At 39.5% G+C, this 23809-nt stretch overlaps 1 protein-coding gene across 3 annotated transcripts; it reads right to left on the bottom strand.

Annotated features, from left to right (window-relative positions):
- Positions 1 to 999: 999 nt before the first annotated feature.
- Positions 1000 to 20471, bottom strand: LOC143132461 (prostaglandin reductase 1-like). 3 transcript variants are annotated; one of them, XM_076292011.1, is made up of 9 exons: positions 20373 to 20471; positions 9599 to 9731; positions 7926 to 7971; positions 7051 to 7110; positions 6792 to 6959; positions 6388 to 6661; positions 6100 to 6205; positions 5789 to 5907; positions 1000 to 1215 (listed from the first exon to the last, which is right to left on the bottom strand). In XM_076292011.1, the coding sequence occupies exons 1-9, from the start codon at positions 20454 to 20456 to the stop codon at positions 1105 to 1107; spliced, it is 1101 nt and encodes a 366-aa protein (XP_076148126.1). In that variant the 5' UTR covers positions 20457 to 20471; the 3' UTR covers positions 1000 to 1104. The 3 variants fall into 3 exon arrangements, with proteins under 3 accessions (XP_076148126.1, XP_076148127.1, XP_076148128.1); XM_076292012.1 differs by lacking the exon at positions 20373 to 20471 and adding an exon at positions 13095 to 13165 and having other exon boundaries at positions 9599 to 9724; XM_076292013.1 differs by lacking the exon at positions 20373 to 20471 and adding an exon at positions 13095 to 13156.
- Positions 20472 to 23809: the final 3338 nt, after the last annotated feature.

The following is a 23809-nucleotide window of genomic DNA, read 5'->3' on the forward strand; positions in this document are numbered from 1 at the left end:
CATTTACCATCACACACATTAATTAATCGGACCTAATATTTGTAGTTGCCTTAAAAAAGGAAAAGCAAAGGTGATAGTCCCCCCCCCCCTCCTATTTTTTTTTCTCATCGGATCTGCATCGATCTCAAATATGACATTTCTAAAATCAAATTGACGGAAATCCGTCCTACGACGGAGAACTTTAATCCTTGGGTTGCGTGTTTGCCTTAAATAAACTCCTGGTGTATTTACAAACTTTTCAATGCCTCGTTTTATGAGGACAGAACATAGTTGTACTACTGTAGAAGTTTCGACCAAGGGAAAACAGGTTCTGGGAGGGTGTTTGGCTCAGGGTCATGGTGCAAGGAGCCATCACACAAGTTTTTTCAATGGACTTCTCTGAAATGGTTATCCTGGCCATACTTATCCTCACCAGCCTTGACCAATAGTTAATTGAATCTACCCACCAAGTTTACTATAAATTACAACCCATGTCCAAAATTTTACTTATTAGTGCAGCCAATACTGTCAAATGCAAACCCTGACAATTATATTTTAGGATTGCAATGCTTTTAGCAAAGGATCATAGAAGTATATTCCTCATGACCTAAACTATAATTGAGTTATAATCTGTCATACATAGGAAGTTTTGCCAGGGCACAGCTACAATTACATAATTTGAACATGGTCCAACCATGGAACATGGTTGTGCCATTAGCTCATCCAGACAAAAACAAAAGTGCAGACAGTTATAAAAAAAAGAAACTTTATTCACAAAAAAATGTGCTTGGATCACCCATTTAGTAGCAACTTCATTAGTCAATCACATAATAATAATAAACAATTTCTTTGATCATGGTGAAAAGAGGATAAAGATAAAAAGCACTTGACTGTTCACATAACTACATAAGCTTATGACTGACTGAGTCGAGCAGTCGGCAGAATACACCCAAAGTAACAGATTGTGGAGTACACGCTCCCCCCAACAAACCTCTACAAAATTAGTGTAATTTTGCAGTTGAGTAATATATTTATGAATTTACGCTCCAAAATATACTAATACAACAAAGACATTCAAATGCACATGGAAAGGTAACAAATTCAAATTAAAATGCACATGAAACATTAAACTTTAACGATGGCCTTCCCAACATTTTCTCCTTTCAACATCCCCATGAAGGCAGCTGGCATGTTGTCAAAGCCAGTGATGACATGTTCCTGACACTTCAGTTTTCCCTGCGGGTGAAAAAGATTAAACCGGTAAAATAAATAAGTAAAGATGGAAAAATATGTATGTTTCTATTAGGGCTTTCAGACATACGTGTAAGACCGGAGGTTTTGCTGATGTTAAACGGTGGGGCCGTATATCTGATCAACATAAACGGTCATATGGAAGTCCGAACTTAGCCGGTTGTTCTACTGCTCCCCCCTAGTATTTCCTCCGGACATTATGTAAATGTGCTGTGTCTGAACGAAGTGTAGAACATGCGGTTAAAATTCACACCTAGTGAGAGGGCGTGTTGATGACGTTTCTTTCGTGCGTCTATGTGGTGGGGACACTTAAATCTGACTTAAAGGAACACGCCACCCAATGTCAGTAGTAATATATGTTCTTACCTTAACTTTCACGAGTTGAGTCATACCTCTCCCGTGTCCGTACGTGCACTCAAACGCTCTGGTGCGCGGCTGGACTGTGTTAGCATGTTGCTATGCTAGCGGGCTTTGACGGCAACTAAGCGTAGAAGTAATCAAAAACATCCACGTTTTACCGACTTAAATACAGTTGCACGAGTAGTTGATAGAAATGCTACGGCCACGCAACATGAAACGTGGCGATTTTCCAAGCGAATAAACCGGAGAACTACAATGTGTGGCGCAATAGCACTTGGGAGTACTTCGACCTAGCGTAGTAGTATTGTTAACACCTAATTGTAGATCCTATCCACCACAGAGTTTAGAATCCATGCTGGATCGACCCTCAGCCTCTCCCTCCCCTCTGAGCGAGAGAGAGGCATACACACTAGAGATGCGCTGATGGGCTATTATTTCAACCATAACTGCATAGCAAAACTTATCATCCATCAGCCATCCATCAACACCAAAGTTTTTTGACCAATCTTCGAAACGGCACCCGCCCACCATCCGCTGGTTGTTTTAATGTAGGGGGTGATGCGCTGCTGACGTGAGGCTAGAAAGCCCTTGCCTGTTCTAGGAAGACTGATCCAATGCAGCAAATATATTAAAAGGCTAAAGTCGTACATTGGCTATGTTGTAGCCTATCCCCAGAATATCAGCAGCAAACTCAGTCTCTGTCTCGCAAAACAGTCTCCAAATAAAACGCACATCGGCCTGTTGCCTATAGTGCCAGCTTGTGACAATATATCGTCCAAAATGCTTGATTGCATTGCATTCTCCACATTTTTAGCTACATTTTCATGTACCACATCAGCATTTTTGTTCAGTGAATCTTTTGTAAATTGCTTTAAAATGAATTGCGCTGTCTGTCTGAAAAAGACGCGCTCGTGCAGTCAAAATGAATGGGAGTCTTCAGAACAGGCTTTCAGTCACCCTGACATAACAGTGTGTAAAGTAGCCTATAATGTGAATTACTTGTTATTTTATCAAGGATTTCTTTCTTTTTGCAAAAAATAAAGTACAATAGGCATTAATTAGTAGGCCAGGAGCATGTTGAAATTATGTGGCAAATTGCGTTTTTTATTACAATGATAAAATTGTAAAAGGACGTGACCGAAGCTGAGGCAAGCCAGGCAATAGGCCTATAGGCCCGACGGTAATTGTAAAGCAATTTACAAAAGATTCACTGAACAAAAATGCTGATGTGGTACATGAAAATGTAGCTAAAAATGTGGAGAATGCAATGCAATCAAGCATTTTGGACGATATATTTTCACAAGCTGGCAGAAACGGCAACAGGCCGATGTGCGTTTTATTTGGAGACTGTTTTGCGAGACAGAGACTGAGTTTGCTGCTGATATTCTGGGGATAGGCTACAACATAGCCAATGTACGACTTTAGCCTTTTAATATATTTGCTGCATTGGATCAGTCTTCCTAGAACAGGCAAGGGCTTTCTAGCCTCACGTCAGCAGCGCTGCATCACCCATATAGCCTAGGGGAGAACCGGCACAATTGTAACACTTTTTTATTTTTCCAATTCAAACTCGATTTACACAAAGACGATAGACTTGAGAGTTGTGAAATTTGACCAGAACAGAGTCGTACATGTCTACTCCATGAAAGTTGAAACAGAATTTAAAAAAGATGTTATAGTTTGTCAATAATTTAACTTAACAGCCATAAAAAAGTGCGGTACAGTTGTAACAGTAGCGTCATGAATGTAACACTAAAATCGTGAATCCTATAACATATTTTAACACAAAACAGTGCTGTGTTAAACAAAGAGCATCTGTTTTCATATAAAATCAAGAAAAAAAGTCCAAATGTATGACTGTTAAAGCTAATTTATTGCATTATTGATTAGCCATTGCAGACCATATTACGGTGTTATGCTAGCTCACAATAACCTTTAAATATGCTTATTTTGGCCATATCCACTTGATAAAACCAGTAAATATAGTTGATAAACTGCTTATTTCTTACATGTCTGAAGCATTTGGTCCAACAGTGATATTTCAAGTTGCTGTGTTAACTTTAATTGGGTGATGGCGGCACAAAAATCATAATCCATAACTCACAATGAGAATGTTCGTGCATTCGCGATAAAATCAGTTCATCTTGCCATAGAGACTGGTGTTACAACTGACCCGCACAGGTCATGTTTTTATTTTCATTTAATTGCATGTGCTGTGACTACATAAATCAAATAGGACTCATGTTAACTTGAAACAGAGGGACTGAAGATATGAATGACGTGATTGAACTCTACACGCTCAAATTTCACAAAGCAAACTTAAACAAACAGTTGCGGTTAAAAATAAATAAATCGCGATGCTTGAATTTTGCACCTTTTTGCTTAATATCTCTGGTCGTATTTATAGTAGACCATTCATATTTGGATGGCTGTAAGATTATACATAATTGCATGATATGTGTCTGTTTACGTTTCCGTAGCTACACCATATCTTGAGAATTAAACACTGTTACATTTGTACCGCTGTTACAATTGTACCAGTTCTCCCCTACATTAAAACAACCAGCGGATGGTGGGCGGGTGCCGTTTCGAAAATTGGTCAAAAAACTTTGGTGTTGATGGATGGCTGATGGATGATAAGTTTTGCTATGCAGTTATGGTTGAAATAATAGCCCATCAGCGCATCTCTAGTGTGTGTGCCTCTCTCTCGCTCAGAGGGGAGGGAGAGGCTGAGGGTCGATCCAGCATGGATTCTAAACTCTGTGGTGGATAGGATCTACAATTAGGTGTTAACAATACTACTACGCTAGGTCGAAGTACTCCCAAGTGCTATTGCGCCACACATTGTAGTTCTCTGGTTTATCCGCTTGGAAAATCGCCACGTTTCACGTTGCGTGGCCGTAGCATTTCTATCAACTACTCGTGCAACTGTATTTAAGTCGGTAAAACGTGGATGTTTTTGATTACTTCTACGCTTAGTTGCCGTCAAAGCCCGCTAGCATAGCAACATGCTAACACAGTCCAGCCGCGCACCAGAGCGTTTGAGTGCACGTACGGACACGGGAGAGGTATGACTCAACTCGTGAAAGTTAAGGTAAGAACATATATTACTACTGACATTGGGTGGCGTGTTCCTTTAAGGCAATGCCAGTGTCATGATGGAGTGGCATAGTGCTGTCCAGAAAATCTCCGACCTGGAAAGATGCAGACATCACGGAGCTACTGTCCATGAGGGCAGACAGCATTGTGAACACGTGAACGGAATGGCAAGAGACACGTTGATGTAGCCTACAACCGCATCGCAAGGCCAAAGGAATTCAAAAGACCAAATCATCATTAGCAGAAGGTGCTGAAAAGGCAGTAGCCTACAACGACGTCGTTGACGACAATAACAGAAGTAGGCTATTTAATAAATTGTTAGCCAACACGGTCGGTTTTCTGTTCATTGACATCACCGCTGAGCCCGATATTGTTGAGAATAAATATGCCTAGAGAAAATGAAAACGAAGAAAACCCAACTTTGTTCCAAGCTCCTTAAGTAAATGCAATATAGACACATGGGGAGAGGATGCTTCTGGAAAAATAAACCATGAAAAAACAAACCACTTCACTGTTATGTTAGTATTTTGTTTGTTGTTTATATGCCTTGAAGTCTTGAGTTAGCCTACTGAATTGGCTGGTACCATAAAGTTTGTGCATGCTCTCTCCAACGCAAACCAGATTTGGGTTCCATAGCAAAGTAATTCTGCTACATAACGTTGAAAACAGATAAATGTGTTTATTTGAAGCACACATACAAATACTGAAGGACAGCTTCAAGTATGCACACTTATGTGACTACTTCAAGTATTAGCCTATACGCACAATGTATTTTTCTTCTTTAGCCTACATAATGCATACATTTTGTAAACAAAAACAGCAGTTGTGACAGCGGCCGCATATATTCTGCGTCATATCTCGCCTCTTGCGAAGTCTGCAAGCCCCCTCCCCTCACTCGACAATTACACGGAGATTCTGTAATGTGCGTGTATGTCGTTCACACATAGGTCCGTATAAGGTCAGTATAAGGTCTTCAGGTTAGCATCATATCTGAATCATCCGAAGGGTAGAACCTCCGTTTGACAAACCTCCGCATATACTCCGGAGGTTATGTCTGAAAGCCCTTTATAATTGTCTTTAAATAAACATGTTAAATTACCTCTTTCGCCAAATCCATCAGCCTCATCAGTGATTTCTCGTCCTTGTGGGACCATCTGACACTCATAAAACCTTCCATTTTCAGCTGCTTAAAAATCATAGGCAGCTGAACATATTGACCTGTGTGAGACAACACATACAATTTGAACTATATACACTTGACACAGGCATCCCTAAAATTAGAAAATTTTTGTTTTGTACTAAAAGTGCACAGATCAGCTTTAACATACAGTAATATATGATGTCATAACTAACCTATTTTTACTAATCTGAAATCAGTAGCTAAGTGTAATGATGATATTTGAGGCAGACCTGTCTGAGGAGTGACATCATTGTACATAGATATACCCCCACACACTGCAATCCGTCCAAATGGCTTCATCTGCTCTATTGCCACAGAGGAAAATGGGCCTCCAACCTAAAGGTTCACAAATAGTCAGAATTACAGTATGTCAAAGCCAAATTACAGTATTTTTCAAATCTAATGAAATTCAATTGTCCTCAGTTATTTAAAAAACATAACTACTCTACAATGTCTAAAATTTGGATATTTAAGTTTCTGATACAATACACACAGTTCCACAAGATCTGTATTCTTACATTCTCAAAGAAGCAGTCGTATCCTTTGGGAGAGGCAGCTTTGAGAGCCTCCTCCAGTGATGAGACGGTCTTGTAGTTAAAGGCCTCGTCAAAGCCCAGCTCTTTCAGGTAGGTCACCTTGGCATCACTGCCAGCAGACCCCACCACCTTGCAGCCTTTCATCTTAGCAAGCTGCCCGACCACTGAACCAACCGCTCCTGCTGCAGCGTTCACAAGGAGAGTTTCACCTGCCTTGACTTGGAGAACTTCCTCTAATCCATAAAGAGCAGTCAATCTATGGAGTGCACAGAGGGAAATACATTCAGACCACATTTTTGTAAAAAGCAAATTTGAAATGTTATTTTGGCCCAGCACCAGATGCCCAAACTCCTGTGAATCAAGCGAGTATTCTGTGGACACTTTACCCTGGCATTCCAATGGCTCCTAAGGCCAGAGAAAGAGGAACGTCTTGTGGCCAGTCAGAGAGAACCCGTGTGAGATCGGTACCGTCTGATACAGAATGTGTCCTCCACCCACACTGGCTGAACACATGACATCCAACAGGGAAGGCAGAGTTCTTGCTCTGAATCACTCTGGAAGACAGGAAAGACATTGAATGCACATGAGATATGATTTTTCTTGACACAGCTGCATACTATACATGGATAACAGTTGTTTACTCACTTTGCCACTTGAGTTCCAATCATGACATCCCCCTCTTTCATGGCCACACTACTGAAAGGCCTAAAAAAATTAGAGACAAACAGAAGACCTGTGTCATTTCTATGAATCATACATAAGAGCAATAATGGATAACTCATGGACACATAGATTTTAGGCCAAATTTCTGGTGGTATACAAATTTTTTTTTTTTACTAGGGTTGTCAAAATAACTGATTAATTTCGATTAATTAATTTGAAAAAAAATGATTAAAAAACTGATTAAAAAAAATAGTGCAGATTAATCGATTCCGTATGACCTTTGACCCCGAGCCGTTCTAGTCAGTAACCATTAGACTGTAAAATGAAGGAGAGAGAAGAAAATGTGCTGCCTAGATCATTGATTGGAACATTTACTTTTAAAAAATGGGCTGATGGTGTTAAAAATATAAAGTGTTGATTAAAATAAAGTCCTCTGCAATGTCTGCAGCAAGGAATTTGCATATCACTGGAGTTCAATGCAAAGAAATAGTGTTGACATTGAGGGGAGTGTTAATTTATTTTCATTGTGTCCCCTAGGTTATATCTGTGGCCTGAAATGCCTTGTAGTGAAAAAAAAACCTCTTCCCGAAGCACTTTTGAATTTATTTTCTCAGCATATTAGGTCATATCATAGATTATTATGGCCATTATTTGAACAGTGAAAATAATAATAAAAGAGTTTTTGAACTTTAATGTGAATAATGCTGATTATTCAATGATTCGATTTGAATTTAAATATTTCAAATACTGTCACAGGAAAAATTATATATGCGATTAATTTAGATTAATTAATCACAGAGTGTGTAATTAATTCAATTAAATTTTTTAATCGATTGACAGCCCTATTTTTTACATACCTCATGTAGGGATCCACACTGAGGAACAATGCCTCCAGGAGCACCTCTGAAAGACACAATTCATTCACAATATATTATCCACAAAGCTTGAAGACAAAATCACGAGAAAATGTCTGTGAACAAACAAAAACTGTGAACAAAAAGCATGGATTTTCTTTCAAGCTACAGTATGTAGCATGTAGCATTGAGGTTGCTTATGTGCAACCAACCAAACACAATACATATCTTAATAATTAAGATGGGACTGCAAAACATATAAAATACATACAACCATATGATTTGGGGTTGTAACAGTATTCACAAATCGGTCACATATCGGGAAATAAGAACCACTGTTTATCTTGGTGTGGTCTGTCATCTGTTGTACAGTTGTGCCTACTACACCTGTTCTTGAACTTGAAAATTGTACTTTTACTTGTGTACATTATTTTGTACCTTACTTGTAATTTCATAGGTTCAATAGTCCAAAGAAATCAGTTGTGGCTATTTAAAGTTCACTGGAACAATAACAGTTCTCTTACTGGAGTACGGTTAAACTGGCCAATACTTGTACAGTGTTTCATGGGATACTATTGATAATCACATTTACCCACCATCACTGACAAAGTCAGAGCCACAGGATTTATGCCTTTTGCATTATACTGTACATGCACATGTGAATGTTTAGCTTTGTTAACATGAGTGACATGAATCTTAAAGCAAGTGTGTAAAATTTAAGACATGGGATATGGGTGTGGGATATGGGTGTTTTCATTATTAGTATAATATTGTTGCACAATAAATATATTTTTAATCAACTAATGCAATTATCTAATTGCTAAGGCTCAGTTCTTCTATGATGTATGTAGGCCTATGTATGATTCCTATACTCATGTCATCCTCCTTGTTTGACAAACAGTGAAGCTCTCCTAACATGGCTATGCTTCTCATGCACTAGGCATGTCCACCAATCAGAAGTGGCCCAACTTAAAGCGAAATTTGTAAAATTGAACTGAAGCTTAACTTAGCAATCAAAACGCAATATCATTCAGAATTGCAATTCATATTTTCCCCAAATTGTGTATAGCTCTAGTGTTTAAATGATGTGAATTCTGTAATGTGTCACACATGGATGCCAATGCATGTTTATGATGTTGATTTATTGTTATAGTACACAGGCTAGGTAGTCTTAATCAAAGGAGACCACAGTAGCTTATCGCGAGCATCTTTTAGGAAAACGAGACATGAGTCTTTGGGGTGATGGCGGTGGTCCCGGCCTGGGCTTTTGCATCATTGGCAGCCTGAAAGCAATCATTGGGCAGTATATCTACAGCATGTTTCACAGTTATTTGCTACAGCAGTCCTGAAGGGTTAATCCAAAACATTGGCTCTAGAATGGGCCTATCACATTCGACAGTTCTACCATCTCCTACAGACTGATCATTCAGTTGGTTGCAATACAGTAACCTTACCACTAGATGACACTGTAGGTTTGATATCAACATTACAAATGTGTGTTGTTTGGGATGGGTTGGCCTATAAACCTTTATGTAAAATACCCATAAAAGGAGAGGCAACCATAACACTGCCTTGTTTGGATCACAGCATCACACTTGCTTTGGTGTAGGATCATTTTGGCAAAGTTTTATGTGATATGCTTACAAGCCTATTCCAGATATCAGGGGAGCACTTACCTCCATCTTGGAGTTCAGGCAATTCCTCCAGTCGAAGCTCGAAGTCGCCAAGTTTGGGGAACCCCTCAAAGTGCTGACGAAGAATCCAGGTCTTCGTCTGTAGGCCAACCATTTTTCCAGGCATACCTTTTTTCTGGGACACAGTAAAAGCAAGTTTTGTCAGAGCTACACTAGGTTATTGTTATAGTCTATTAACCTGCTTTGACATGTAACAAGGGAAAGATGCCTAATACTTCGCTGCAGGACATGCAAAACATAATATTAATTAATTAATAATAAGAAATAATAATAATAATAATAATAACAACAACAATAATAACTAGATGTACCGCGTAGCGGTACAAAATATGACCGCCGCTCAGTCCTGCACATCCATTCCGCGAAAATAAATCATATTAATGAATTTGTCTCCATCTTCTACTCCATCCCCCACTCTTGAAACTTTTGTGTATGCTTGTTTCGAATGTGTGTTTGCACACATTCCGCACACAAAGTAGCCTACTGGCGCTGCAAAGGTGAATAGATTTGTTTCTGGGCCAAAAAATCTGTAACATTGTTATAAAACCTTTAAAATCTCTAAACAATCACAAGTAGGGCAGTTCATCATAGTCCATCCATTGCAACTGGACTGATGAAAGGTACACCTGTAGGCTACATTGTATTTGGGAAAAGCAGAAGGTAGCAGCATAATGTATTTATTTATTTATTATTAAACTAAAACAATCCCTGTCAGTTCCATGCAGTTTTCAACAGCTATCAAGAAGAGAGGTCATGTCATGGATTTTTGTGAATGTTTCTTCTTCTACATATGCATAGGTTTAGTCATCTAGTTCAAATTATATTCAGCTTTATTGTCAATGCACAAATTAAATACCAGTAGTCTAAAACAAAATGCCGTTTTACCCAGTGGTGCAAATAACTGACATGTCCAAAAGGGCCTTCATGAAATGCGTTGCGAGACTGTTCATACACATTTTAACGGGCAAAGTTGAAGAGCTACTCTCCGTTATTGTTTGTGCAAATAATATGCTGATTCATGTTCCCTTGCATTTTGCAACCATGAGGTCCATGGTTAAGCTCAATCTTTTGACGCAATCTTTTGATTTTCACCCAGCCTAGTCCATGGTAGGCGCCCGATAGAAATATTGTTTAATTTTGCGATTGAGATATCCACGCACTGGCGCCCCCCCTGCGACGTGTTCGCCCCCCGGTTTTAGAGCTATTCTAAATGCAAAAATGCATAGACATTGCATGACAAAACCGTGACTGTTAACAAACTATAAGCTATATAAGGTAGGCCCTATGCTAGGCCTATTACACAACACAAATTGTCACCAGGCTATGCTGGCGACCCAAATAAAATCTCCGTTGGAACCAATGGCTTACACCTTACAGTATCAAGCTGCCACCTCTTGGCGAAAAGTTAATAGTTTTGCATATCAGTAGTAATACATTTCACGTAGCTGTGAATCACGGAAAGGGCGAATGAAGTGGACACTTCTAAATGGAACCCAACCCACTGTACAGTAACTCAAGGTCTGTGGCTAAAGCAGCCATAATGAAAGCGTTATCATTGTTTGGATACTTCACACACACGTGTTTTTTAATCGCATAGACTACAACTACCAAGCTGGAATCAAAGCACATCGACTCCCCTCTCACACCCTAAACACGCACTTCGAACAAACAAAAAGCGCCTCAGTCTCACGGAATAGCCATAGGCAAAACTGTATCTGACCGGTGTAACGTTGGTACTAAATCATCCATCGCAAAGAATGATTTTTGTAGCACGTGCAACAAATATGTGTAGGTACAGCCCTGCCCTGAATACATCTCAACGTGCGCTCTAAAACATCTGGTTTAAATGGAGATGTAGATCATCACGGGATCATAGACAGGTTATCTTTCAGGTAGCCTAGGCCTATATATTTTCCATTAAAAAACCATCACGTAGCGAACGTGTTGTGGCTAACTCACTTAGCTCCTGTTAGTAGCCTAGGTTATGGTCATAAGCAAATGAGATGACAGTCGAAAGATACAATTAGTGCTGTTATCGATTTGCTTGGTAGCCTATAAACGCATTTATGGTTTTCTACAAATACATCAATAATCAAATTGGCCTCCATCACTCAACCATGCTAACGGTAACATTATTTTACCTACGTTCTGCTATTGATAGGATTAACGTAGCCTACCTGCAGTAAAAAACAAGCATGTCCGATAAACATTCTCAGATTTATTTCGGCTTCAAGAGGAAATGGGAATTACATTTCATGCAGAAATCATCCTACCCTTAGACGTTCTCTGCGGTAAACTACTGTAGCCTACAGTCTTGTCCTTGTAGGAAGCATAGTGTCTTTCTAACCCACTTTAGATTAACTTCCAACAAAATTACGTCTCACTGCAACGATGCGCCATCTAGTGGACAAACGACTACTTATCGCCAATACTGGAAATGCAGCCATGATGATGATGATGAATATTTATTTTGGCTTTCTTTTAATCCTACTGAATTTGTAATTATGTATCAGCCGTTCTAATACCGATAGTATGTGGGTGCCTGTGTGTGTGTGTGCATGTGTATATGTGTGCACCACCATCTACAGGCCAATGAGTGTAGAGTCACTAAATGTACACATAACTTAATTTTTTAGACCCCCCCATGGATGAAATTCTACGAAACTTGGCATACCCCCAGAGAATGTCAGGTTAATCATACACATAAAATTTGGTGCAGTTCTGAACGTCTTTACTGAAGAGAGGGGCGATTAAAGCAGAATGATATTGCATTTTCATTTTTTACCGGGGGGGTGCAAATCACAAATGAGTGATTATGGGCTAAGTTGATGTGGGCCCTTGAGACCAACATACCATAAAAATTTCTTCATCCTCGGTGCCACGGTTCAGGTAGTTATTTAGGAAAAACTGCATTTTTTGGGTTTCGGGGGGCCCAGCGCGGAGGGGGAGTGGCCCCCGGGGACCAAACGAAATTTTTCCGTAAAAGTCTAGTGGGGCTACATACCCACCAAATTTCATGTGCCCCGGTGTTTCGGTGCCCCGGGTATCGTTGACCAAAATTTCAGGAAGTAGATGACGGGAAAAAAAAAAAAAAAAAACTTCGACAATCCCTATATGACCGCTTCGCTAGCTTCGCTAGCGGCGGTCATAATAATCATGAGTTGAATTAGATATTTTTAACATTTTTCATATAATCCCTTACAAAAAAAAAACTATACATAGGATTTATATAGGCCTAGTAGTTCTAGATATATGGTAGTGTATGATAATCCTATGATGTTTTGTAATAGGCTACCTCTAGTCTAAAATATCCTTATCCTCTGCACTGTTCCTAGTACAGTCTTATAGTAGCCTAGTAGCTATATCCCAAAATAGTATACGATTACAGTATTCCTATACAATTACTAAAATATGTTTATCCCACAATACTATAAGATTCCTATATTTTTCGTAACGGATAAGATCCAGTAATTCTCACCTATAGCGTGGTCTGTAGAAATATTCAAGTGCTACAAAAGTTCTGCACCGCGGGAAAATGTGAACTAGAGGCGTTTACAACTATTTATAATGCGCTCAGCGCGGGCTTTTTGGGGGGGAGTTGTCTGTGGTATTGGATTTTCACCAATAGCCTAAATATTGAATAATTATCTTGCCTTGATGTACTAGCCCAACTTTTTAGACACGCCTCTCAACAACAACAACATTTTCCTCCTGAAGAGTTGCCTACTGTATACAGACGTGTAGGTGATATAGTATAAAAACGAAACTAAAAGTAGCCTATCAGTTCCGGTAGGCTTTGAAAGTCTTCCTCTAGCCACTTAAGGTGAATGTCCATATTATTATGACCGCCGCTAGCGAAGCTAGCGAAGCGGTCATATAGGGATTGTCAAAGTTTTTTTTTATTTTTTATTTTTTTTATTTATTTATTTTTTTTCCCGTCATCTACTTCCTGAATTTTTGGTCAACGATACCCGGGACACCGAACCACCGGGGCACATGAAATTTGGTGGGTATGTAGCCCCACTAGACTTTTACGGAAAAATTTCGTTTCGTCCCCGGGGGCCACTCCCCCCCCGTGCTGGGCCCCCCGAACCGCAAAAAAAGCAGTTTTTCCTAAATAACTACCTGAACCGTGGCACTGAGGATGAAGAATCTTTTATGGTATGTTGGTCTCAAGGGCCCACATCAATCTGGCCCATAATCACTCATTTGTGATTTGCACCCCCCCGGTAAAAAATGAAAATGCAATATTATTCTGCTTTAATCGCCCCTATCTTCAGTTAAGATGTTCAGAACTGCACCAAATTTTATGTGTATGATTGACCTGCCATTCTCTGGGGGTATGCCAAGTTTCGTAGAATTTCATCCATGGGGGGTCTAAAAAAAATTAGGTTTGGTGTACATTTAGTGACTGTACACTCATTGGCCTGTAGATGGCGGTGCACACATATACACATGCACACACACACACAGGCACCCACATACTATCGGTATTAGAACGGCCAATACATAATTAAAAATTTAGTAGCATTAAAAGAAAGCCAAAATAAATATTCATCATCATCATCATGGCTGCATTTCCAGTATTGGCGATAAGTTGTCGTTTGTCCACTAGATGGCGCATCGTTGCAGTGAGACGTAATTTTGTTGGAAGTTAAAAGTGGGTTGGAACAATGGACGCTTCCTACAAGGACTAGTTTACCGCAGAGAACGTCTAATAAGGATAGGATGATGTTTACATGAAATGTAATTCCCATTTCTTCTTGAAGCTGAAATAAATCTGAGGATGTTTATCGGACATGCTTGGTTTTTACTGCAGGTAGGCCTACGTTAATCTTATAATATCAATAAGGACCTAGTGTTACCGTTAGCATTGGTTGAGTGATGGAGGCCAATTTGATTGATTGCATTTGTAGAAAACTATAAATGCGGTTATACCAAGCAAATTGATAGCAGCACTGTAATTGTATCTTTCGACTGTCATTTGTTGCACGTGCTACAAAAATCATTCTGTGCAATGGAAGATTTACCAACGTTACACCGGTCTGATACAGTTTTGCCTATACATGCGTGAGACTGAGACACCTGTTTATTTTGTTTTAAGTGCGTGCAGGGTGTGAGAGGGGAATCGATGTGCTTTGATTCCAGCTTGGTAGTTGTAGTCTGTGAAATTAAAAAGCCCGTGTGTGTGAAGTATCCAAACAATGACACCTTCATTTCATTATGGCTGCTTTAGCAACACACCTTGCTACTGTGTAGTGAGTCCCATTTAGAAGTGGCTACTTCATTCGCGCTTTCCTTGACTCATTGAGCTGCGTGAATTTTATTACAACTTTTCGCCACGGTATGGCAGTTTAAGTCCGCTTGATACTGTAAGGCGTATGCTATTGGTTTCCAAAGGAGATTTTATTTGTGTCGCCAGCATAGCCTATTGACAATTTATGTTGTAAATAGGCCTACCTTATAAGCCTACCTGTAGCTTAGGGAAGCTAACAGCTTTCTATTAGGATCTAGTTTGTTAGTTACAGTTTTGTCATAACTCCCTGATGCATTTTTGCATTTAGAATAGCCAGAGCGTGGATATCTCAATCGGAAAATTAAACAATATCGGGTGCCTATGAACTAGGCTGGGTGAACCCAGCCTGATCTGCCCGCTATTTATGACCGCCGCTAGCGAAGCTAGCGAAGCGGTCATATAGGGATTGTCAAAGTTTTTTTTTTTTTTTTTTTTTTTTTCCCCGTCATCTACTTCCTGAAATTTTGGTCAACGATACCCGGGGCACCGAAACACCGGGGCACATGAAATTTGGTGGGTATGTAGCCCCACTAGACTTTTACGGAAAAATTTCGTTTGGTCCCCGGGGGCCACTCCCCCTCCGCGCTGGGCCCCCCGAAACCCAAAAAATGCAGTTTTTCCTCAATAACTACCTGAACCGTGGCACCGAGGATGAAGAAATTTTTATGGTATGTTGGTCTCAAGGGCCCACATCAACTTAGCCCATAATCACTCATTTGTGATTTGCACCCCCCCGGTAAAAAATGAAAATGCAATATCATTCTGCTTTAATCGCCCCTCTCTTCAGTAAAGACGTTCAGAACTGCACCAAATTTTATGTGTATGATTAACCTGACATTCTCTGGGGGTATGCCAAGTTTCGTAGAATTTCATCCATGGGGGGGTCTAAAAAATTAAGTTATGTGTACATTTAGTCACTCTACACTCATTGGCCTGTAGATGGTGGTGCACACATATACATATACACATGCACACACACACACAGGCACCCACATACTATCGGTATTAGAACGGCCGATACATAATTACAAATTCAGTAGGATTAAAAGAAAGCCAAAATAAATATTCATCATCATCATCATGGCTGCATTTCCAGTATTGGCGATAAGTAGTCGTTTGTCCACTAGATGGCGCATCGTTGCAGTGAGACGTAATTTTGTTGGAAGTTAATCTTAAATGGGTTGGAAAGACACTATGCTTCCTACAAGGACAAGACTGTAGGCTACAGTAGTTTACCGCAGAGAACGTCTAAGGGTAGGATGATTTCTGCATGACATGTAATTCCCATTTCCTCTTGAAGCCGAAATAAATCTGAGAATGTTTATCGGACATGCTTGTTTTTTACTGCAGGTAGGCTACGTTAATCCTATCAATAGCAGAACGTAGGTAAAATAATGTTACCGTTAGCATGGTTGAGTACGGAAGCTTATTGCTGCCACACTAAAAGAAATAAAAATGCTCAGTATTATGTAATTACGTGAAAAGTTTCTTGTTATAACAATATCTTTTTCACGTTTTAACAAGATATGTATCACGTTATTACATGAAATTATCACGTTATTTCATGATAATGATATTTTCACGTTATAACATGAAAATATCATGTTATTTCAAGATATGATATTTTCACGTTTTTACAAGATATTTATCACATTTATACATGAAATTATCACGTTATTTCCAAATAACAAAACTAAACGAAACAAGGCCACGAGAGCTCATGGCTGGCAAAAATGATAACTAGTGTCTATGAACTTGCTCCCTGACTGCTATTACAGTGCTGCTTGATGAGTGTTTGTTTTTGTGCATGTGTGTATGAGTGTGTAGGCTGTGTGTGGTCAATTCCCAGCTGACTGAGGAGCAGCGAACAGGGATGTGTGTGTATCGGCAGAGAGCTGCTGAAAAGGAGGCCGATAGAGAGGTTCTATGCAGGATAGCCTGCTCACACCAGACTGTATATATATGGCTCACACAGCCTGATAGTTCTGCTTTATCTTCTTATCAACACAATAAATAAAACTTTCGCTAACTTGACGCAAGAGGGAGAAAGGGCTTTGATAAATATGCAAATCTTCACGCAATGTGGGTGAATGTATAGACCGCTCTGGCTCGGTAGCCTGCATGTCAGGTCATCGCTGTCATTTCTAAGGCTGTGGGGAAGGGTGAAAATATCAGTATCATATCAGTATCATGAAATAACGTGATAATTTCATGTAATAACGTGATAAATATCTTGTTAAAACGTAAAAATATCATATCTTGAAATAACATGATATTTTCACGTTATAACATGAAAATATCAGTATCATGAAATAACGTGATAATTTCATGTAATAACGTGATAAATATCTTGTTAAAACATGAAAAAGATATTGTTATAACAAGAAACTTTTCACGTAATTACATAATACTGAGCCTTTTTAATTAATTTAGTGTGGCAGCAATAAGCTTCCGTAGTTGAGTGATGGAGGCCAATTTGATTATTGATGTATTTGTAGAAAACCATAAATGCGTTTATAAGCTACCAAGCAAATCGATAACAGCACTAATTGTATCTTTCGACTGTCATCTCATTTGCTTATGGCCATAACCTAGGCTACTAACAGGAGCTAAGTGAGTTAGCCACAACACGTTCGCTACGTGATGGTTTTTTAATGGAAAATATATAGGCTACCTGAAAGATAACCTGTCTATGATCCCGTGATGATCTACATCTCCATTTAAACCAGATGTTTTAGAGCGCACGTTGAGATGTATTCAGGGCAGGGCTACACATATTTGTTGCACGTGCTACAAAAATCATTCTTTGCGATGAATGATTTAGTACCAACGTTACAAGGGTCAGATACAGTTTTGCCTATGGCTATTCCGTGAGACTGAGGCGCTTTTTGTTTGTTCGAAGTGCGTGTTTAGGGTGTGAGAGGGGAGTCGATGTGCTTTAATTCCAGCTTGGTAGTTGTAGTCTATGCGATTAAAAAACACGTGTGTGTGAAGTATCCAAACAATGATAACGCTTTCATTATGGCTGCTTTAGCCACAGACCTTGAGCTACTGTACAGTGGGTTGGGTTCCGTTTAGAAGTGTCCACTTCATTTGCCCTTTCCGTGATTCACAGCTACGTGAAATGTATTACTGATATGCAAAACTATTAACTTTTTCGCCAAGAGGTGGCAGCTTGATACTGTAAGGTGTAAGCCATTGGTTCCAACGGAGATTTTATTTGGGTCGCCAGCATAGCCTAGCGACAATTTGTGTTGTGTAATAGGCCTAGCATAGGGCCTACCTTATATAGCTTATAGTTTGTTAACAGTCACGGTTTTGTCATAACTCCCTCTATGCATTTTTGCATTTAGAATAGCTCTAAAACCGGGGGGCGAACACGTCGCAGGGGGGGCGCCAGTGCGTGGATATCTCAATCGCAAAATTAAACAATATTTCTATCGGGCGCCTACCATGGACTAGGCTGGGTGAAAATCAAAAGATTGCGTCAAAAGATTGAGCTTAACCATTGACCTCATTGTTGCAAAATGCAGGGGAACATGAATCAGCATATTATTTGCACAAACAATAACGGAGAGTAGCTCTTCAACTTTGCCCGTTAAAATGTGTATGAACAGTCTCGCAACGCATTTCATGAAGGCCCTTTGGACATGTCAGTTATTTGCACCACTGGGAAAAACGGCATTTTGTTTTAGACTACTGGTATTTCATTTGTGCATTGACAATAAAGCTGAATATCATTTGAACTAGATGACTAAACTTATGCATATGTAGAAGAAGAAACATTCACAAAAATCCATGACATGACCTCTCTTCTTGATAGCTGTTGAAAACTGCATGGAACTGACAGGGATTGTTTTGTCTAATAATAAATAAATAAATACATTATGCTGCTACCTTCTGCTTTTCCCAAATACAATGTAGCCTACAGGTGTACCTTTCATCAGTCCAGTTGCAATGGATGGACTGTGATGAACTGCCCTACTTGTGATTGTTTAGAGATTTTAAAGGTTTTATAACAATGTTACAGATTTTTTGGCCCAGAAACAAATCTATTCACCTTTGCAGCGCCAGTAGGCTACTTTGTGTGCGGAATGTGTGCAAACACACATTCCAAACAAGCATACACAAAAGTTTCAAGAGTGGGGAATGGAGTAGAAGATGGAGACAAATTCATTAATATGATTTATTTTCGCGGAATGGATGTGCAGGACTGAGCGGCGGTCATATTTTGTACCGCTACGCGGTACATCTAGTTATTTTTTGATTTCTTAAAAGATTGAGCTTGGTCTGGTGAAAGCCAGACTAGCCATGGACCTCAGTTACACAATGCAAGGGAACATGAATCAGCCTATATTTGCACGAACAATAACGGACAACAGCTCTTCAACTTTGGCCCGTTAAAATGTGTATGAACAGTCTAGCGACGCATTTAATCAAGGCCCATTTGGACATGTCAGTTATTTGCACCACTGGTTAGATGTAAAACAGCATTTCGTTTCAGACTACTGTTACTTAATTTGTGCATTGACAATAAAGTATTACATGAACTAAAGATGACTAAAATTTTATGTAGAAGAAGAAACATTCACAAAAAATCCATCCATCCAAAAATGACCTTTGTTTTTGATAGCTGTTGAAAACGGCATGGAACTGACAGAGATGTTTTTGTTTATAAATAAATAAATAAATAACATTATGCTGATACCTTTTGCTTTTCCCAAATACAATGTAGCCTATAGGTGTAAGTGACCTTTCATCAATCCAGTTGCAATGGATGAACTGTGATGAACTGCCCTACTTGTGATTGTTTAGAGATTTTAAAGGTTTTATAACAATGCTACATCTTCTTTGGCTATTCTACAATCTATTCACCTTTTCAGCACCAGTAGGCTACTTTCTGTGCAGCCGCACACACACACTCAGGCATGCCAAACAAGCATACACAAAAGTTTCAAGAGTGGGGGATGGAGTAAAATATGGAGACAAATTGAAGTGTGATTTATTTTCGCAGAACGGATGTACAGGACTGAGCGGCGGTCATATTTTGTACCGCTATGCGGTACATCTAGTTCTTACACAGTTTGTCAATGTGATGATCAACTACTTTAACGTTACATTTTAGGACGCTTGACTGTTATCTTCAGGATCAACAGTTAGAACTACCAGGAACTGTCAGAAATACAGCGAACCAAAAAAAAAAAAAAAATCCTTCTCCCTAAATCCATTGTAAACCAAACATTCGATAGTGACAGAATTGTTTACTGAAAAGCTGGCAGGCCTATATGTGGCATTCAAAGCCATTAGGCTATTCTTTATTATTATGTGACTGGCTCTCATTATCTCATATCCTACATGGGAATGTCATATATACATATGCCATACTTCAATGAACAATAACATAGGTCTATCCTGTAGCATATTAATTTATTTTTGATGCAATTTCAGTTCGCAACCTACCAGTTTTCTTGTTTTTGCAACCAGACAGCGGTACCCTCTCTTTCTCCCTTCTCTGACTCCCTTTTTCAAAATAGCCGGGCCCATGACACTGATACGGGTTTTTTACTTCCAGGTGCTTGTAATCCATTGGTTAAAGCTCTGCTGAGCGGGAAAACGAATCAAATGCCGTTTTATCCAAGGGATATTAACTGTTTATAGTTCGGCAGCGCGCAGGGAAATGTAAATGCGCTAAAACTTGAAGGGCACTGGCAGGGTGGCTCAAAAGGCAGTGGAAGCAACAGGTAGCAAGTAGTCTAAGCACTCATAGTTAGCGGGCTGAAGTTTTGCTTGACTTCGACAACAAATAAAAATAGACTAGGCCATCCTAAATTTATTTTTCAATGGAATGCATAATATGGGCAATCCAGGCGCCAATGGCAGCGATAGGCCACTTTCGGTTTCGTTTTTAGGTTATAGGCTGAAATGTCCGTGCATAGACTCCTCAGACTGAATAGACAAGACTTGGCTATTACATTATTGTTGAATAGGTTCGTCCCGTGTCTTCAGAAATTCCCGCCATAATGACATCATCCTATTTACTGATGGTGGTGAATTTCAAACAGGTCGCCCGTTACGCACTCCCTCTCCAATATTCCTGCCCAAAGCACGCGCATTATTGGTGAAGAAAACTCCTCCTACCAACTCTTCTGATTGAACAGACTAGGATATACATATTGGTGAAAATCCAAACTCAAAGCCTATTCAACTAAAGGCCGAAATTAGCCTGGCTAGCGCCATCACTTCTCAATGAGACGTGGTCTGGGAACCAAACGTTCATTTTCTCGTATTTGAAAAAAATGCCCAGATCCGTTTATTGGGTGCCACGGATGTCTATCAAATGCGTCTGTGCATAGCTCATCATCGTCTTGCTTTCCCCCCTGTTCTGTGATTGGTTCCCTATCTGAGGCAAAAATGAGGGCGGTAGTTTCCAGGCTGCCTTAGCAGCGTGAATCAAATCGCGCGCAAGGCAGCATGGGAACACCCAGGCTAGGCCGAAATTGTCAAAGTATCAAAATCTATTTTTGCTATTTCAACAACTCTGAACAAGAAATCTGCACTTGAATTGTAGGCTACTTACATACATTAAAGTTTCCAGTTTTACTCCTATATGCTGGAAGTTTTTATAATGGAGGTTATTCATATACGATTTCTGACCTATAGTATGGATTGTAGTAAAAGTTCCAGAACACATGTAACATGGGGTTTCAGTAAATGTATGATGACATTATCAAAAACACAGAATTTCAGGAATAACAATCTATTCTTATGTCACCAAAATGATAAACAAAAGTGAGTGGGTTAATTTTGAACCTGACTTGATCCAGTGTAGCCTGGTGAACCCAGACAAACCTGTTAGCAAATTTGAATTTCTTCTGCAAATCCACCCTTTTCTGAACATCCCGTTTTACAAGGCAGTTCAATTAAAAAGTAACCCATTACTTTACTTAGTTATGAAAGTAACGTTACTCGTTACTTTTGCGTTACTTTTATGTTGCTGACTTTGAACAGAACCTAATATCTGTTCCTAATGTGTAGGCCTACATAAAGTTCTACTATGGAGGACATAACAGGTATTTCTATCTACGACCACCCCTGCCCCACCTCCCACTCCATCAGTTTAAATCTGTTTTTCCTTTATAGTACAGATCCAAAACCTCATAACCCTACTCACAATGTATTTCACAATGTCTCCATGTCAGGTCACATCCTTAAGGTATATGCTTTCAGAAATTGTATTGTATAGGTGGTTGAATCAGTTTTCCCTTAATGGTACAAGCCCAGAGATATTTGCCAGACATTTGTATGGGAAGCATAGCAGTGAGGAGGGTGGGACATGTCTCATGTGATGTTAGATCACATCTTGAGGGAATATACTTTCAGAAAAGATGGTTTAGGTAGTTGAATCAGTTTTCCCTTGATGGTACAATGGCTCAATGCATACTTGACAAGACAACTTGACTGTGAGTCTTTATTGAACCTACTGTAAGTAAAAATGATCTACGTTACGTTACCAAATCTTCAGTAGTAGCGCGTTACACTATTTTTTACCCAAAAAAGTAGTTACGTTACTGTTACACACAACACTGGTGTTGAGGTACAGTTTCCGATGGCAACAAAGAAGCTCCTTTCTTGTAGATATGATTTTAGCCAGTTGATAACTGTAAATCCAACCCAGTTACCACCAATGCAATGCTACCACTTTTTTCTGGTATACATTAGGAAAAAATACTATGAGATAAAGATTTTATATGAGAGAGTTTACCAAATTTAGTGACCTTGAGCATTTGCCTGAACCTAAAGATGGAGGTAAGTAGGCTTCTATCTCCAAATTCAGATCAATCTCAGCCTAAACTAGATGTACCGTATAGCGGTGAAAAATATGATCGCCGTTCAGTCCTGCGTCCATTGGTGCCTGTGTGTGTATTTATGTGCATGTGAGTGTATGTGTGTGTGTTTATGTGCATATGTGTGTGTGGCGCGTCGGGATGCTGTTTGCCCTGCCGGGACTTATTTTCCGATAAAGACCGGCATTCTACATTATCCCTAACTTAATACCATTATTACAGCCAGAGCCTAGCTAGAGAGCCATCTGTCTATAGCTCTGATAGTGTTCTAGCCTGGTAGTGGTATGTGTGGCATGTACTGTAGCAGGAAGGCATGAAATTATTTTTGTGTAGCAAAACAATATTTATTCATGATCACAGAGATGACAAAACATGCTGATGACAGTACTTTCCTGAAAACCCTTTGTAAATTCTGTCTTTATGTGTCACTTTGTACTACACTAAACCAATGAAAATAATAGATGATTGGGAACAAAGCAAATGGTTTCACATCACAACTGTAACTTTCTAACTGGCACAATCTTCCCAGCCATAAAATACAAACCCTTTTGAGAGACTGGTGGAATAAGAAGCCTGGACATGTGATGTCATCTGCTGCTTCAGATACACCATTGATGGATGCAGGGAAGCATTGTACACAGACTGAGAAATCTTAGCAGATCCTAGTGCTGCTTACAAGAAAGTGGTCATCTTTACCCAATTAATTTAAGTTCATAATGCAGCTGACTATATGTTGTATTAAACTCCAGAAGAACAAATAACACAAGTATGTTTATTCAAGGTGACTCAAGGCAATTAAGGCAATAATGTGAATTTGATAAGGTATGCATTAGACATTGTGGCAAATAGCAGTACATTGAACTATCATCAGAAGACATATGCGTACATTGTACTTGGGCACTAAAGTTTAATGTCTAAACTGTGTCACATTCCAAGTGTGCTGGTCAATGATACATTACAAAGTACTTAATAGGGGTAAGTCAGGTAAGTCTTTTCAGTTTTTTCAATGGGCTTTGGATCCTGGCCATACTCCTCCTCACCAGCCTTCCCCAA

This window comes from Alosa pseudoharengus, unplaced genomic scaffold (assembly GCF_046254945.1).
Source record: "Alosa pseudoharengus isolate Yale_2024_CS ecotype anadromous, Long Island Sound unplaced genomic scaffold, YU_APseudo_1.1 YU_APseudo_1.1_scf_19, whole genome shotgun sequence".
NCBI classification, from domain to species: Eukaryota; Metazoa; Chordata; class Actinopteri; order Clupeiformes; family Clupeidae; genus Alosa; species Alosa pseudoharengus.

Excerpts from the sequence above, each read along its gene's own strand:
- LOC143132461 (XM_076292011.1), bottom strand. The coding sequence starts at position 20,456 with ATGGGCCCGGCTATTTTGAAAAAGGGAGTCAGAGAAGGGAGAAAGAGA. Across the intron at positions 6,662-6,791 it reads GGAGCCATTGGAATGCCAGG|ATTGACTGCTCTTTATGGAT; the intron begins GTAAAGTGTCCA and ends TGCACTCCATAG. Across the intron at positions 6,206-6,387 it reads ACGACTGCTTCTTTGAGAAT|GTTGGAGGCCCATTTTCCTC; the intron begins GTAAGAATACAG and ends GTGAACCTTTAG.